An 18,610-nucleotide genomic window follows, 5' to 3' on the forward strand; every position below is an offset into this window, starting at 1 on the left:
CAAGGAATCCAAATAAAAGAATTTTTCCAAGGAATCAAACATAGTATTTTCCAAGGAATCTGAATAAAGATTTTTTCCAAGGAACCCAATTAAAGAATATTAAAGAATATTTCCAAGGAATTCAATTAAAGTACTTTTCCAAGGAATCCAATTTTTCCAAGGAATTCAATTACAGTACTTTTCCAATGAAATTAATTTAAAAAAATTTCCAAGGAATCCAATAAAAGACTTTCTTAGAAATCCAGTCAAAGTTTTTTCCCCAAATCATTCAATTAAGGAGTTGTAACTATATTAAAGTAAATAGATCTGTATTTGTATTTAAGCCTCAGTAACATCCGGGGTCTGTGGTGGAGGTTTATAGAAAGGATCTTTAGGTAACATGATATCTGTTATCTTCTGTAGTAACTCATGGCTAGATCGTACCTTGTTTTTCTGCAAAAAAATAAATTAATTTAACAATTAATAAATAAAATTTGTTTGAATGTTAGATTGGGTTTCACGTCTTACCGACACAATATAGGTCATTTGGTGATATTTCAGCTTTACTGGTGGAGGAAGACCTCAGGTGCCCTACCGTGAATTATTTCAGGCACAAACGGGCACCTGAGTAGAACAGCTGACGTTTCGTAAGCTAGCTGGATAGCTTCCTCACATAAAAAATCCAAAGTCCCTGTCAGGATTCGCACCTACTGCAGTGAGGGGCAAGAGATTTGAAGTCAACGACCCTAACCAGTTGGCCACAGACTCCTCAGAAAATACAATGAATCAATAACAATGCAAGCCAATGTTAACTTACCCCGACTAATAATCTCATAAGCCCAGTTCCGCTACTTTTGTTTTCCATACACAATGTTGTTTGATATTGCATGGCCTTCAGTAGAGCCTCAAGGCCTGTCTCACCTATCTCATTTCCTGTAATATTTTATATATTAAATATTATATATACACAATGTTGTCTGATACTGCATGGCCTTCAGTAGGGCCTCAAGGCCTGTCTCACCTATCTCATTTCCTGTAATATTTTACATATTCAATATTATATATACACAATGTTGTCTGATACTGCATGGCCTTTAGTAGGGCCTCAATGCCTGTCTCACCTATCTCATTTCCTGTAATATTTTACATATTCAATTAATCTGTGATCTATTGTTTTATTCTGATATGCAATGTCTACCTATGTCACTAAATACTGTATCTAATTTAGGTACACATTATGCAAACAATAGTTTATTTTAACTATTTATATTATTTTTAACAATGCGGGCTCCATGTTTTATCAAAATCAATCAATCATTCAAAATCAATCAAAATCAATTAATCAATCATTCAATAACTTATAAAACTGTTATTTATTTGTTGTGTTTAATGTCAAAAAAGCCTTTTGGTGTCTAAAAGAAAATTACAGACATTAAAGGCACAGAAAGACAATATTTGTGGAATCAGAATAAGACTAACATATGTTTATAATTGAGTTATTTGTTTAAAACCAAGTATGCAGTCGGTCATGTGTATTACAAATCAAAGTGTGCTTAATCAGCCATTACCATTGTTTAATGAGGTTACAATTATGCATTAATATGATTGAAATTAATACGAAACTTGAATACATACGTGACAGATTAAGGTTAATGAGAACCCTGTTACCAGCTACCCACAGTTGACCATCTATATAATCAGCACCTTCTAACAGTGGGTTTATAAAGTCAGGACTGTCAGCTGGCTGAAATATAATCAGTTATAATAACAATAATGTTCTGTTAAAATAAAAATTCATGTTTAACTTTTATTGTTCCACTGCTTTACAGCAGGACATTGCTCTATGTTTCTCATTGTTTGTATGAAATTTTAAAGTGAATTTGTTTATAATGGAAGGTCTGTAATACAATTAATTATAATGTTGATAGTATTTAGTACTATTCTTAACAATAAACCACAAAAGGTTGATACATGAAAGCTGTTGGAAAGTGTGAGATACATGATCTGATATTACATTATATTATTTTCATATAAAGCAGATAATAAAATTGTTCTAGAACAAAATAATGTATTATAATTCATTATATACATGTTCATATTAAGTCACTTTGAACATTTTCTATTCAAGAAATGTTTCATAAGAATATCCAAATGATACATTTCTATAGATTTTATCAATATTTGAATCGTTTCTGGAAATTGTGCATATAATATAGATCGATCTACTCTAAACAATGTTTTTACACAAACAAATTTTGCCTAGTATACAAACATATAACCTGCTTGTTGTTTATTATTTTCCCAAACAATACACAATAACAAAAGTTGCCATAAGACAGTGGGCTAGACTATTCTCAGTGCTTGACAGGAAGTAAAGGGGCATAACTCTGTAAAAAAGCAATCATCATATCAGATAATCATGTTAGATAATCAAAGAGAACAAGTGTGAGAAGTTTCAACCCATTCCCTTCAGTACTTTTTGCACGCAAAAGCTTCACCGAAGTGTGACAGTGAAGACTACACCGACCCTAACACTAAGGTTAGTAAACAGCTCTCCCTATTCTTCGAAAGGTCCAGCTAAAAATGTTTGTGTTGTATTGTATGATAAATCTGCATTGAAAAACATGACATCGTCATCTTAGTGTAGTAACAGGTTAAGTCCTTCTAATTTTAAAAGAATTTAACCAGTTATTGCACTAGGTTGATAAGTCACAACTGGTAACAACTTACCTCAGTTTCTTGTGTAGGTTTCCCGCCTTTTTCTTTACCTTTTGCCTTATTACCTTTACCTTTAGCATCTGCCGCCAGGGAAGCTAGAAAGTGACAAAAAAATGAGATATTAAAATATGTTTCTATAGTAACAACTTGACCTGTGTATAATACTGTATATAGTTTAAAGAAAAGTTTTTTTTTTCCTTATTTTCTTAACATCAAAACTTTAATATTATAATTATTGAAATAGTCTATACAAGTAAATGTTTATTTAATACTTATATTCACTACTGACTACTACCATTAAAAAAATGAAAATAATTAAGATCATATCTATCTAAAATATTTATTTTAAATAAATGCTTATGAAAGAAAAGTCTTTTATTTAAACAATAACAAGAAATTTATTTTTCAATGAATTATTACTGTTTAATTGTAAAGATTGTAAAATATCTTTAATTGAACGAAAGAGCTAATTTGGTAATAAATGACAGGGAAAAGGCTATAATTGACTTTATATCATTCATATAGATAATATATACATGTATATTCATAAATAACATCTCTCTTTGGTACATGTGGTAATATCGCTTACTAAGAAAAACTATCATTGCTGATTAACAAGAAATTATTAAATTTTGAAGTTTGTTTATGCATTGATAAAAGACAAATATGTCCTGGAATAATTTGATAATAAAAGATAAGATAAATTTTGTATAAAGATCAGTTTTCGAATAAATTATTAAAGTTGTAAAGTTATGCTTTTTTTATAAGAAATATTTCAAAATAATAAATATTTATTGTACAGTATACATTCTATAAATCATATTATAAAGTTCTTATATTGAATATCTTAATTTTACAAATAAATAATGTGTAAATACACTTTATTTTTTTTAACTTTTAGTCACCTTTTGATTTAAAACGAATAACTGCAAAAAGATGTACAATAAAAAGTTAATTAATTAGAAAACAATTGAACCAAAATATTTTATGAACCATTGCTGACTTCTTTACTTTGACTAAAAATTAATTAATAATATCCAATTTAAACTGTCAATGATAAACAGAGATAAATTATAAATGCAAATTTGAACAATTTTAACCCTTCCCTCCCTTTATTTATGTAACCCTTCCCTCCCTTTATTTATGTAATCCTTCCCTCTCTTTATTTATGTAACCCTTATCTCTCTTTATTTATGTAATAGACTCCTACTGCTTTGAATTTGGAACTGTCCATTATGATATTCTAGGGAAGTTCAGTTCTAATGTCCATAATCTGACCCACGGTACACATTCTGTATATACTCTAGGGAAGTTCAGTTCTAATGTCCATAATCTGACCCGCGGTACACATTCTGTATATACTCTAGGGAAGTTCAGTTCTAATGTCCATAATCTGACCCACGGTACACATTCTGTATATACTCTAGGGAAGTTCAGTTCTAATGTCCATAATCTGACCCACGGTACACATTCTGTATATACTACATTTAATACTGGTATACAGTTAAAATAGCCTGGATTACCGTGGATCATACTCAAGTCAGATATCACAAGCCTAAATTGTGCAGTTATTTTTTTATTGAGTTTTAAGCCATACTGACATTGTAATTGTCATAGCAGCCTTAGTAATGTCAAGAAAAATCTCAGGTGCCCAATTTGTGTATTATTACAGGTATGAGCAGGACAGGTAGAAATACCAACATCCAATAAGCTAACGATGTATTCCCTCCTAACTTACATTGTTAAATATTGATTGATGCTAAACATCCAAATTGTAAATTTAATTTATCAAATTTAAATAGCCAGCAACAGTGCATTATGCAAGAAAAAATAGTTGTTTTTTTAACACAGAAATATTTTATAGAGTATAGAAATCTGCTTAGTAAAATACAGAAAAAATACACCAAACATCTAAATATATAATACCCCTATAATTGCTACTCAAGATTTATAATTTAACCCTTCAGCAACAAAAAAAATAGGTTAACACAGAAATGTAACACAAATGTACAACACAGATATTACAAAAATAATACAAATTCTGTCGGAAATGGCAAAATTCATTATGGCAATGCTGTTGTATATAAATAGACACTTTAAGGGTCTATTTTAAACAGCAGTTACATAATACAGGTAAGGGAGAAATAAAGATAACATTTACAAGTAAAGTTTGCCGGAGTTTGAAAGCGGTATGAAAAATGCAGGTAAAATCAAGCTTTACAGAAAGTGACAAATATGTGTTCCTGGGAAATCTAGTTTCAAAATTTATTTACTACAAATTTCTTTAAAATAAATATAAAAACTTATTTATATTTTGATTTTGGTTTAGTATAATCATTAATATTACAATCATGTAAGATTTTTTTTTCAAAAATAGCCTGAGGTTTAAAGTAAGCTGCCCTTCTTAAAGAAAAAAAATGCATAAGAAAAACAAGGGCCATGATGGCCCTGAGGTCGCTCACCTGTATATAGGCCCCCCAAGTTTTTACTATACACATACACTGTATAAGGAAAATCAATGACCCCCGGGGCGGTGCCAATTTTGACCCCAGGGCTTTTATTTGAAAAAACTTGGTAGACACCTATTAGAACATGTTTGATGCTAAATATTTTAGCCATAGCTCTTTGAGTTCTTTAAAAGAAGATTTTTTAAGTTTTTACTATATGCATATAGGGAAAATCAATGAGCCCCCGGGCGGGGCCAATTTTGACCCCAGGGCTTTTATTTGAACAAACTTGGTAGACACTTATTAGAACATGTTTCATGCTTAATATATTAGCTCTAACTCTTTTGGTTCTTTAAAAGAAGATTTTTGAAGTTTTTACTATATGCATATAGGGAAAATCAATGACCCCCTGGGGCGGGGCCAATTTTGACCCCAGGACTTTTATTTGAACAAACTTGGTAGACACCTATTAGAACATGTTTGATGCTCAATATCTTAGCCATAGCTCTTTGAGTTCTTTAAAAGAAGATTTTTTAAGTTTTTACTATATGCATATAGGGAAAATCAATGACCCTTCGGGATGGGGCCAATTTTGACCCCAGGGCTTTTATTTGAACAAACTTGGTAGACACTCATTAGAACATGTTTCATGCTAAATATCTTAGCTCTAGCTCTTTGGGTTCTTTAAAAGAAGATTTTTTAAGTTTTTACTATATGCATATAGGGAAAATCAATGACCCCCCGGGGCGGGGCCAATTTTGACCCCAGGGCTTTTATTTGAACAAACGTGGTAGACACTCACTAGAAGATGTTTCATGCCAAATATCTTACCTCTAGCTACTATGGTTTTTTCTTTCGGTTGCCATGGCAACCAGAGTTCTGCATGGAATTAAATTCTTTGAACAATTTTTAAAGGTGACCACCAAAGGAACATTCCTGTGAAGTTTGGATGAAATTGGCTTAGTGGTTTATGAGGAGATGTCATTTAAAGTAAAAGTTTACGGACGGACGACGGACGGACGCCGGACGAAAAGCGATCACAAAAGCTCACCCTGTCACTTTGTGACAGGTGAGCTAAAAATAATAAAATTCTTGACCTAATTGAACAAAAAAGATATAAAATAAAAAATAATGAAATAAAAATGATTGTAAAAACACCAGAAGGAAAGAAAATTCAGAAGAAACAATCGAAAACAATAAGAAAATATGTAAATTAAAGAGAGAAATTTGTCATTTTCTTTTAATGTTCATTTGTTGAGGTTTGAAGAAGGTAATATAGTAGAGAGATAGGGATAATAAAATGTTTGTATAGTATAATTATCTGTCATACCCCTTCTACTAGAACTGCCATTTTGCATATCTGCTTGATGAGGTACAAATATAATTATATGTACATAATAAAACATTGATGTTATGAATAAACATTTTATATATACAGTCATCTTGAAAATTAAATTTGTTTTGTTATTTTAAGAAGAAAAAACCTATTTTAAGTTTCCTATTTAACATTATAACTAGGCTGTTCAATGAATGACAAAAGGTTAACGCAGAATTGGCCTGTTGGTCATGGTGTCTTCCAACAAAGGAACACAACCATGCTTCTTTGTATGACAACATTACAGGCCTCAAAGTTATAAAACTTTGTCTGCGAAGTGCCTCCGACCTCAAGATTTTCATTGATCAGTGCGCATTCTATGCTTATTTCTGACCAATCAGATCAGATGCTTTTCACTTATAAAGGGAGGTAAATATTGTAAAAGTCAGGAACTATCAGGAACTATCTATACCTTCCTAGAACATACCTTATTAACTCGTCTACAAGATGGACCACTTATAAGACGGGGTCCTGATTTTGACTCAAAAATGACACTTTTTGCTAACACCCTCTTATAAGACGGGTTGAAGTTTTTTAAAGGAATAATACTACTGCACCTCAGTTTCTAATAATTGGAAATTGTTAAAAATTATTAAAAATGAATTGATTGATTGGTTTCATGAATAACCTTTTTCAAAAAAAAACCTTACATTAGACAATCTTAAGATCTCATTCAAATTTCTAAATTCTAAATATAATGTAATCTATTATGTTCAAAAGCTTGGCAAAAAAGCAATATAATACTTCTGACTGTTAGAAATTACCCATGACAGGTATATATTATAATCATAATAAAATGATCCTCTTTCTTTGAGTATAAAGGTCTAAAAAGCAAAAAAAAAAGTAAAGAAAGTCTGGGATAATATAATTTTTGATATATAAGATAAGCAAATTGTGCACTTATATATGCTGATAAGTGTGAAAATCTATAATTCAAGAGCAATAATAAGAATGTTCCTATCAAAAAGCAAGAAAGTCTTACTATAGATGCAACTGTTGTTTTATTTTTGTTTGTTTTTGTTTTTATTACTTGTTAATTTTCTTTTCAAATCAGATAATAAATCACAATTTATCTCTTCAACCCTAACCCTTTATGCTTCACTCGCATTTGGACACTTTCCATTATACATGTAGTACATTTTTTTTATAATTTGTTCATTAAATTGTTGTGCCATATTGAATTTGATAAACACTGTTTCTGACTCAAGATTTTGATATTCAAATAAGCAAAAGTTAAAATAAAACAGTCAACATGACAAAAATAATAGATTCAAGACTTACTACACAGATGAGCAGACTCGGCCTGTTAGGCTTCACTCAGGTAACAATTATACAGGGACTTTTATCATTACCACTGATAAAGCCCTCAATGGTGCACATTCTCAACTATGTTAAATGATCTACTTAGTGAAAATGAATATGAAATTTCATAATTTTTTCTTCTTCTTGTGTGGTAGGAGTTTAAGGTCAAATGGCTACTTTTCAGCTAAGATTAAAGAAGATCTCGTGCCCATTTTTACTCTATTTCTGGCACAAGTGAGCAATTTCAAATCTTAATTTATATATTATAAATGTGATAAAAGAAAATGATAACGTCAGTTTATATTTTAACACTTTCAAGAAATGGAATATAATCATCTAAGTATGTCAAACATAGAAGTGTTATTGACTATCTACATTGTGACAAAAATCTCTAACATACAAATGTGTGCTTAATATAATTCATGAAAATAATCAAATAAAAAAAGTTGGATATTTGTTCTAGGGAGAAAAAAGTACAAACAAAAAAAACTGTATGTTGAACTAGAACATGCCTATTCAAACATTACAAAGAAGTTTCATATTCTAGAATGATCATTTATTGCCAGAAATTCTTGCTTTTAAAGCTGAAGCAAAAATATGCCGAAGTAACTTTAGAGCAATTAAGTAAAAGATTTGAGAAAGATATTTGTTCAAACAAGCAAGCTTCATTCTACAATTTTTTATCAGAAGAAATTTTAAAAACATTATTTATTTTTTTGGTCATATTAATGGAACTTCTTTTTCTTTTCTATAAAATTTATCTAAAAATAAATTAATGTATAAAAAATGAAAAAATAATATGAAATAATGTTTATAACGTAGTCAACCTACGGGAAGGTCAGAACTTACCCCCTGAACTGCGACCACCCACGTTTGCTCCAGCACCTAGAGTTGTAAAGGGAGATAACACACACAAAGTGATTATACAAAAGCACAGCACACTGTGAAAACATTAGGAATTGCCTCCCTTTATTGCAACTTATTTAGTGCAAAAATAAAACTTTTTTCATTAAAATGTATAATGTATTTATTTAGAAAACTAAATTAACAGTTAAGAAAGGTTAAGAATTGTTGGTTTATTTAAATCTAGTATGATGAAATATTAAGGAAGGATTAGGAAGGGTATGAAAATGAAAAGATGAAAACAAAATAACGCTTAAAAATTAAATTACATAATTTTTTTTATAAAATTCTGAAATATATTTATCAACAGGTTATATATATGCTGTAATGAACAAGAATTCTTCGCCTTATCTCAGTTTATCATTAAAGTTTATAACATAAAATCTGTTTTAAATCTTTATAAAGTATAAGGCCTTTATATAGTGGGATGTTTACAAGTAAAATTAATATGAAAGTGATTGATGATCATGCAAATTTCAAAATTTCATAATTTACTTTCTTTCACTGAAGAAATATTCAAATAATCATTGAAGGCCTAAGATGCATTTTATTCCAGTACAATATTAAATTCACCATTCAATATTAAATTCACTATTGTTCCTCCAGAATTTCAGAAATAAATTAACTTTGTATTAAATATTTATGCTAATAATAGAAGAGTTAAATTAGTAAATGCTGAAACATCACAGTAAAAAATATATATTACAATATAAAAATGTTCTTATGACTTAACAGTATTTTAAGTCACCATTTACTGCATAAGGTCATACACTGGCTTTTCAGCTGTCAGTCTATAAGTGGAGGTGTGACCTCAGTGACAGGTGCCCTTTTGTACATTATTTTAGGCAGATGAGTAGAAACACTGACATTTCATTATCTGGCTGCACAGTATTTATTTAATAACGTAAGGCAGTATGAAAAATCAAAGTCCGGCACATACATTGTCACCTTAGTGCAGTAATGATTTAAGTCCTTCTGAATTTAATAGGAGTTAACCAGTTATTGCACTAAGGTGATGACATGTAGCCTAAGACTGCAGAAAATCCCTATTAAATTGGATAATAGGCACTTAAGCTGGAATAAAACATCCACCAAAAACTTGCAAAAACTTTGTAAATTTTGTCACTTAAACCTATGTACATATCTAATGGAGCTGTCCCACTTTGAATATGAAATTTTTTATTGTTAAATAAATAGGGGTTTATATAAAAAAATGTGGAAATTAATTATCTTAAAGTTTAATGAAGAACTACAAGCCTATACAGAAAAATAGGCTAATCTGCAGGTCCCTCAAGGTTACCCTCGAGGTTAAGGTAATAAAACTTTTTTTCCGAGTTCTATCTCGAGTCTCATGATTTTCATTCGTCAGTATACATTCTATGACAGTTTCTGACCAATCAAATACTTGATGAGGCCCACATATGTGCTTGCCTCATTAAATAAGTCGTTACTTACTTACTTAGATCTAAATAATAATGAGCTGTGTAAATTTGTTTATAACCTTACACCCAGTGGCCTCTTGCCCACTATCGAAAGATCAGGAACTGGATCATTAATGATCCTGTTTTTATCTTCATCATTTTATAAAACTAAAATTTATCATAATTATTTTCCAACATGGGGCAGCTGGTCCTGTATGATATGGCCATAACTAAATATCATTGCCACTGGTGTATTTAAAGGGTTAAAATAAAGTATGTGGTGTTATGTCACCAAAAGCATTAAAATTTACAAAACTTGCTTTTATTAAACCGCCTAATTTTTTTTTTCAATTAAAAATAAAAAAACCAAAGTGACAAAATTGACAAAATTACATACAATTTTTCGACAAACTTAAACTTCTAGTGGTGCATGTAGGTGTACATGTATATTAGAACTTTAACTGGATTATTTTGGAATATCATGCATTTTGTTACAATAAAATAAGTATAACAGGAGTGTCTTGATAACAAAATTTTATAGGTGTTCCCAAAGCAGGTCAACTTAGTAACCCTTGGTTAGAAACATGCTTTAATTGATTAAAGCAATAACAGTTTTTTCAAAATTCAAAATTTTAGAGGTTCAAATTGATATTTTAACTGTAAACAAAACATTAGAAGTGTGATGTTAACAAGGGAGATAATAAACAAAAATCTGCATGATATAAAAGTTTGCTGGGATTTTAGCTGTGTTTGACATTACATAAATCTTTTTATAATATTTTTTGTCTTCAAACAGTAATCATGTGTGACTTTACATGTAGTTAACTGTGGATGTCAAATAAAAGAAAATCTGGATGTGTTTACTTGTATTGAAATGCGAATGCAAATTTTTTTCATGCCATAAAAACAAAACAAACTAAGCCAAAGCTAATTTGAATATTTTTTAATTTTTTTTCCCACTTAGATATCTAAATTATTAATAGACAAAATTATATATTGTACTATATTCATAACAAATTGTTTCCTATTGAAACTATACAATATTTTTTTTCTGAATATTTCTTATTACACATTCTTAGAGTTACGCTTATTCAATTTTTGCTGTTTAAGAATAAATTCTATTACCAAATCAAGTCGAATTTTTTTTTTCAAAATTCAAAGCCTACTTTTTTTCTAATCCTTGATAAATTTTCCCCCTCAAATTTCTTTTTTAAATTGAAGTTTGTTTTAAATTTATTAATAAAACATCCACAATTTACTCAAGTCATTTAAGCACACAGGATTTTTTCTCGATAAATAATATTCATCATCCTACCTGCTATGGCCATTACACCTATCCACGCTAAAAACAGTGAAAATATTATTGATATCAAACGTGAATTTTAAACAATTGTCCCCTTCCTCTTTTTTTAAAATAGGTTTTATGAATTTTTTAAACAATGATTTATTTTCGGCATATGAGTGTGAGTATACACGTACGCACGAACACACACACACACTCTAAACGAAGTATATACATATCATTTGGTGATAGCCCAAGTCATAATAATTATAAACTACATGTATTTAGAACATTGGTAAGGGACTATACTCTTTCTAAAATGTACTAAAATGTACGTAATTTATTTATTTGTTGTCCCCCTTGTGACATTATATTTTTAGAACACATTTATTGTTAAAAGTGTCTCCATGTTGAAGAATAAAAATATCACATTAAACCAGTGCTCGTGTGTAGCTTAAATTTTAAAAAATCTCCAGTTGATATAATTAAACTTTTGCTTTACCGTCCGAGTTGCTTATTTTCGCATTTAGTCATGATATTATTAAAAGGAGTGGGATATCGGACCCAGCAAACATGCATATATGGGACCCATATGGGCTATATCTAGGCAAGCCCATATGGATATGCCCATATTGGACCTATATGGGACCAATATGGGCAAGTCCATTTGGGTACGCCCATATTGGACCCATATGGGTCCCATATTACAGCACTATAAGGAAAAACGATTTTTCGTTTATTTATTTCTTTAGAACTTGTTTACTTTGAGCTATAGTGTGACCACCTTGGCATAAATTGCTATTATCTTTAATAAAAATCGTAGCATTAACATATATACAAGCCATGAGGGACCCATATGGGTCCCATTCGGGCAACCCAATAAATATTAGCATGCCTGAGCAATTGCGAGAAATTAATTTGTTTAGTTTTTATATTGGTTTTAATTTTTATAATCTAAATATAAAAATGTGTTTTTAGACTATTAATTCAGAAATTATTTATAAAAATCAGCATTTGATGAAAAATTTATTTCGAGCATGCGCAGACGTGATTTCCGCTGCCGCTTAAAATCAAATTGTGTATTGAAACGTTAAATTGTAAAATTGTACACGAAAACAATATTTCATTTCAATTCGGAACATTAAACGACGATTTCGTATAACGACCTTTCATATTATATCCTTACAGATTTATTGTGTGTGTAGGTAAGTGTAAACGTCATTTATTTTTTGTTTCTGCCTTTGCCATGTAATTTCGCGATAGTTTTTGTCAGTTTAATTTGCGACATTTTCTAGAATTTACGCCCACTATAAGCCACTTTAGCTGACCTATGGATGTGTATAGTTGTTATTGTTGAATAACTTAGCTGTGACGGAGTCGACACTAACATTTTAATAATATTGTTTCTATCTAGACTAAATTTTAAGAGATCCTTTTTTAAAGGGACACCATCATTTGAAATCCAGTGACCCCTCCTAGCCTTAGAAGTCCCTTCCATTTTGTACCAATATTTCATTCATAAGCATTTTAAAATATTTAAATGCAAATACTTATTATTACAAATTCAAGTATTTTTTCCAAGTACCAACCAAGCCCTATATGTTGCACAGGCACGAGTATCGGACCTGGGAAGAAAAAATATGACCCGAAAGATAATTAAACCTGTGTTCATCTTTAAAAAGTCAAAAACCGAAAAAAATTGTAAATTATACCCCCCTTTAAAAACATACTACTTTAAGTTAAGAGAAGGCCAGAAACTCCAGATTCGAGCCTGCAAGCAAGGGATTCACTTCCCGGGCCATGGTGAAAACAATTGTCCAGACAATTGAAAAAATCTTTTGCGGCACAACAATTCGGTACGTAAACATAGACTAGTACATGTTTGCCAGCCGATTACGGGTCATAATCATATTGTTACTTGGCGCAATAACTCACTTAATGTATATGTATTTTATAATTACTTATTAATGTATTTTCATTTTCTTGTAAATAGGCCATCAAAAAGGCTGTATGAATCGGATAGTGGCACTGATGAGAATGAGACAGACACAGAGAGTAGGCCACCACAAGTTATTGACCAAGCAACAATGCCCAAAGTCACAAGCCTACTTTCATCTCCGCCTCGCTTATCTGCACAGGCATTGCGAGAGGCCAGCAGTGATGTACAAAGTGCTTCTCCAATACAAGGTGCTTCTGATACACCCTTCTGTGGGCAGATTATTGGGCCCAGTAAGTATAAACCTCGGAGCTATAAATATATTTATTATTACAGAATTTACAGTACATACTTATTAAATGTTATATTCTCAAAACAAGTCAATAAATGTTATAACAAGCTGGATTGAGTGACACAGCCAAAAATGGAAAGTTTCACCTTGTGACGCCCCTAGTTCAAAAAATATTCAAAAGAAATTGATGATTACTTGTGTTAGTCTAACTCTTTATCATGATGTGAATTTGTGCGCATATTCTTGCCTGACCCCACTACTGTTATCCAAAGTTACGGTCCCTGGAAGAGTCAAGAATGTTTATTTTCACCAAATGACATGCCTAGGCTCAAAAATATGTTAACAGTTAAGTTTAATTCATGATTTCTTATCATTTTCACATTTTGTGACCTTGCACACTCAACAATCCTTTTGAGATTTTAGCGTTAATTACTGTTAAAGCCAAGGAAAAAATTTAAAATACTGGATTTTTTTTCATTTTGAGCCGGGTCATGACAAAACCAACATAATGGGTTTGCGACCAGCATGGATCCAGACCACACATAGCTCTAAAAGTATATGGCCTAGAATTATGAATCCTTTTTTTCAGCTGCTGTTACACAGATTCTCCGAGTCTTGGAGACAATGCGAGAGAAGAATCGTGAAATTAAGAGGCTGGTGCAACGAATGCTGTTAAGGTCAGCAGCAGATGACCAACCGCTGCAACTTCCGAAATATATCTCATTCCCTATTCGTTATCCTGAGCAGATGGAAGCATTCGATAAGCTTCTGGGAGATCAGACAATGCTCTCATCTGTGGTAAGCATAGTGTTAGTCATGTATGTTGCTCCATTAGTAACTGAAAAAAGTATACCCCATATCCACTGGCCTAAAAGCGAAATAACATAATGGTCTGTGGTGAGCACTTGATGATAAAAATAATGTATAATCATTCTGCTATATTTATGTTGGAAAATATTGCACAGTGGACAAACACTTTGCTGCATTAATTTCAGAATTAAAAACTGGCATGTTTTAATTTTTTGATTCATATTGCCACAGTTATGTTATTTATATATGCTATAATAGCCATGAGCACAAGACATGGGCAGTTGACCTCGTTTTCAACATTAATTATTAATTAGGACAAGACAGTCAATTCATTAATCAAAATGCTGGCAGCTTTCAAAATACCAGGAAAATGACTAGTACCCACAAAATCCAGGAATTGAGCTGTTATTATATTATCAAAAATTATTCTGTTGATATTGAATAAACTCTTGTATAAAAAAAAAACAATGATAATGTGCCCCATAACACTCGGTGGAGGGGACAAACATAAAGGCACAAGTCACTAAGGTCAAGGTGTTGTCCTAGGCTGTAAATATATGAGGAAAGATCTTTTAATTTGTCAATCCAAACAGTTTTCTTGGCAGATCATGTTTTTGAGGTCCAGTTGACAATTATTTGTCATTTGGTGACTTTTAGCCCATCACTTAGTAGTGTTAAAATTTACATTAAAAAAAGTTTATGTTCTGCTTTATTTAAGGTGCGGTTCCTCTCAATGTTTGGTATGGCAGATGTACGGGAAACTGTTGACCGCTTGATGAAAGAAACCATGTCAAATGAACTGGCAAGACTGTACAATATGAAGTGGCTGAAGGGGTAGAAAAAGTTTGTGGGCCTCTAGATACTGAATGTATTGTATAGTAAGTGATATTTTACAAATTTGCAAAGTGGTGTCTTCAAAATAGATATATTAATATTATTATCCAAGATCTTGTTATTGTGTCTTCGGGTATTGCTTTAATGAAGGAAAATGCTTGACTAGCTTTTATGGAAATTAATAAGAGAGAATATTTTACATGCTGTGTGGTTTTGATCCCATGCATTGTGTTGTGATGCATAATATAAACAGAAATCACCTTCCTGTAAAGCAAGTTATTTGCTTACCTTAACATTCTTTACTGATACACACCGATAAGATGATCTCAGCTTACAACTGACTGCAGCGATATCACAGAAATATTGTGTTAAAAGCTATGTAAAACCAGGAAACAAACATCTTTATTTGGTAAAACATACCAGAATTAGTTTATATCCAATTTATACTGCTCAAAATTCTACAAGGTGGCTTATGACCTTTGAATGGTTTCAATACCTTCATTTCATTCTTTAAGGATAAGAATGCTTGTTTTGTAGAATGTGTCCAAAGGAACTTGCCGACAAAGGCTGCAACGAGGAAGGATGTTGAAATAGAGGTTTCAAAGTGGCTGGCTGGGGCGCGGACCGCGATGGGGATGGGGGAGGAAAGCAAGAAACAAAGTGTCAGAGACCTTACCTGAAGAAAATGAAGGAAGTGACTAGACATGTTTTTAATTTAAAAATGCAAATTTATAGAGGATATTTGTTTGTTTGTGTGTGTAAGATGAAATTTATATATCATCAAGAGAGCTTTAAAAACAGTATTCTCATGAGTGCTATGCGCTCGTGAGAACACTGTTTTTTAAAGTTCCTTCAATGATATAAAATTACATCTTACACAACAAACAATAAAGTGTCTTTTTATTTTATGCTAATGAAATTTCCTCAATATTAACGTTAATATTAAATCTGTTTTCCCCACTGTTAACATCAATTTTAGTTGAATTTAAGTCCAATTTCTCATAAATACAGGAAGTCTTGGGCTGAAAATAAGTTTGACAATCAACGTTGAATAGCCATGATATTATTTATTGAATTCAAAAAATTTGAATGATGATAAAATCTTTAAAAAGTACTCTCGTCATAGAAAAGTTTGAAATTTTAATCATTTCACTGTGAAATTATCAAATATATTTTTCACGGATCCATCAGTAATACACTCAAAAGCATAAAATAAATGACTTTTATTTTACATTTTCAAACCTTTACTTCATCTGCATATAAGTTATTCCACTGATTGAAAGTCAATATGTATCAAAGTATTTTTAAAATGTGATAAGGGTCAGAACTACAGTAAGCGGCTCATTTGTTTATCTTGTTATATTTTTTGTTGCTAATTTTAATGTTTGAGGTCATCAGCATAGCATGTCTTTCTTGTAAATGCAAAATTCTTGTCTATAGTCAAATTTTGCCTTCTAGTCAGTATATTCTGCTGCTATGTTATGTTTGTTGTTGACATTATATGCTGTTTTTCTGTTGTCTATATGCTGTTGTTTTTTTTTCCATTAAACATTGTTACAGCACGGAGGAAGGTAGTCTAGTACTGGTGTAACTCTCCAGAAACGATGGTCAGGAAACTACCCGCCTATATGACGTAAAAGGCGTAAAATGAAACAAACAAACAAAAAACATTGTTACTATTTAAATCAAGACATTAAATGCTAGAGGAATGTTTTTGATACTGATCAATACAATTATAACATCTTGTCAAAACTTGACACTAACAGGGAACACATGTATTGATATGGTATTAACCTTTAAAATAAAGTTGAAATACTTTACAATGATGATTCTTGTAATCTTTATTGTTGTTATTGTTGAAACTTTGATAATATCGGAGAAATTACTGAAACCAACTATTTTTACTGACAATTTTTTTAATGAATTTCTTCACAACAAATTTGATCTTTGTGTAATATCACATTTTAATTATTATTGATTTTTACAAACTTGTACAAACTATTTTTTACTTTTCATCAGCTGCATATTTTGTTTACATGTCTATAAACAGTATTTCAATGTGCCAAGATTTTGTGTATTATATTTGTTACTTTTCATTAGCTGCATATTTTGTTTACACGTCTATTAACAGTATTACAACCGTGCCAAGGTTTTGTTAATTATATTAATTTTTTTTCATCAGCTACATATTATTTTGTTTATACATCTATGAACAGTATTACAACTGTGCCAAGGTTTTGTTTTATTATATTTGTTACTTTTCACGAGCTGCATAACATTTTTTTCTTCAGCACTACCATACCAAAGTGTAATACATGGTTGTAATGAACAACTTTTTATATTAATTGATGTAGATCTATATCATTTGAAAATGAAAGTAATTGGTAGATAGAAATTTGTAATGAATTACAGTAAATGTATAATACTTTTTCTATGAATTATGTAGAAAGTTAAAAAGACATTTGGGGTCATACTGTTGATTCACTGAAATTTAAACATTATACACATATATTTCTTGGAGTTCCAAAGACCTTCTGTAAAGTTTTACCAGTGTCTAGCATAAGTTTCATTTTTCCTTATAGTGATCTGTAAGGTATCTAATGTTATAAAACTGCATTTTTAATTATTTTGTTCGTACATTATAAACAGTTTTCCATTACATGTTGCTTATTTAGTGTACCAAAGTAATATTTACTACATAGGACTTTTTGAATAATAATTAATATTTCTGTATTTTTGAATTAAAAACTATGTAGTCAAAATGAAATTCTGTGAATTTACAAATATGTACAGTTTACTCGGATTTTTTATATTGTACACTTTTCTAAGTTTATTTACATAAGGAAAGGTTTCTTTGTTGACATCAGGCGTCCACAGAATGTATTGAGAATCTGTATATATATATGATATACACTTACCATAAGTGAGATTACTAAATAAAGTTACATTGTTAAAGCATATACATTGTGTATTGTTTTCTTGCATGATCATAAAGGCTTTGTGCCATAATCTGTCTGTTCCAGGAAACAGAATGAGTTAAAGCGTCACTTGAATATTTAACGCAAGTACAAGAATCATGCTCTGTAGCAAGCGGTTGCTATCTAAACGTTCAGCAAACTTATAATTGAAGTAATTGAAAATAGATCTACCCCGGAATTCAAAATCTACCCATAATGGAAGTATCTGGGCTGCCCATTTGAAACCGATATTTAGTACAAGGGCTGCCCATGTGGGGCCCATATTGTGTACATGGGCTGCCCAGATGGGGCCCATGTGAATCCCATATTGAGTATAAGGGTTGCCCAGATGGG

At 31.0% G+C, this 18,610-nt stretch overlaps 2 protein-coding genes across 5 annotated transcripts; one reads left to right on the forward strand and one right to left on the reverse strand.

Annotated features, from left to right (window-relative positions):
* Positions 1 to 182: 182 nt before the first annotated feature.
* On the reverse strand, positions 183 to 11,483 carry LOC132717218 (leucine-rich repeat-containing protein 71-like). 3 transcript variants are annotated; one of them, XM_060700646.1, is made up of 6 exons: positions 8,671 to 9,407; positions 6,475 to 6,504; positions 2,710 to 2,792; positions 1,615 to 1,723; positions 797 to 912; positions 183 to 432 (listed from the first exon to the last, which is right to left on the reverse strand). In XM_060700646.1, the coding sequence occupies exons 2-6, from the start codon at positions 6,500 to 6,502 to the stop codon at positions 319 to 321; spliced, it is 450 nt and encodes a 149-aa protein (XP_060556629.1). In that variant the 5' UTR covers positions 6,503 to 6,504; positions 8,671 to 9,407; the 3' UTR covers positions 183 to 318. The 3 variants fall into 3 exon arrangements, with proteins under 3 accessions (XP_060556629.1, XP_060556630.1, XP_060556628.1); XM_060700647.1 differs by lacking the exons at positions 6,475 to 6,504; positions 8,671 to 9,407 and adding an exon at positions 11,461 to 11,483; XM_060700645.1 differs by lacking the exon at positions 8,671 to 9,407 and having other exon boundaries at positions 6,475 to 8,396.
* Positions 11,484 to 12,001: 518 nt separating this feature from the next.
* LOC132717216 (uncharacterized) lies at positions 12,002 to 15,922 on the forward strand. 2 transcript variants are annotated; one of them, XM_060700643.1, is made up of 5 exons: positions 12,002 to 12,632; positions 13,421 to 13,656; positions 14,245 to 14,453; positions 15,184 to 15,343; positions 15,837 to 15,922. In XM_060700643.1, the coding sequence occupies exons 2-4, from the start codon at positions 13,515 to 13,517 to the stop codon at positions 15,301 to 15,303; spliced, it is 471 nt and encodes a 156-aa protein (XP_060556626.1). In that variant the 5' UTR covers positions 12,002 to 12,632; positions 13,421 to 13,514; the 3' UTR covers positions 15,304 to 15,343; positions 15,837 to 15,922. The 2 variants fall into 2 exon arrangements, with proteins under 2 accessions (XP_060556626.1, XP_060556624.1); XM_060700641.1 differs by having other exon boundaries at positions 12,002 to 13,656.
* Positions 15,923 to 18,610: the final 2,688 nt, after the last annotated feature.

The sequence above is a fragment of the Ruditapes philippinarum genome, unplaced genomic scaffold, assembly GCF_026571515.1.
Source record: "Ruditapes philippinarum isolate M1 unplaced genomic scaffold, ASM2657151v2 ctg3334_1_1_1_1, whole genome shotgun sequence".
Taxonomy (NCBI): domain Eukaryota; kingdom Metazoa; phylum Mollusca; class Bivalvia; order Venerida; family Veneridae; genus Ruditapes; species Ruditapes philippinarum.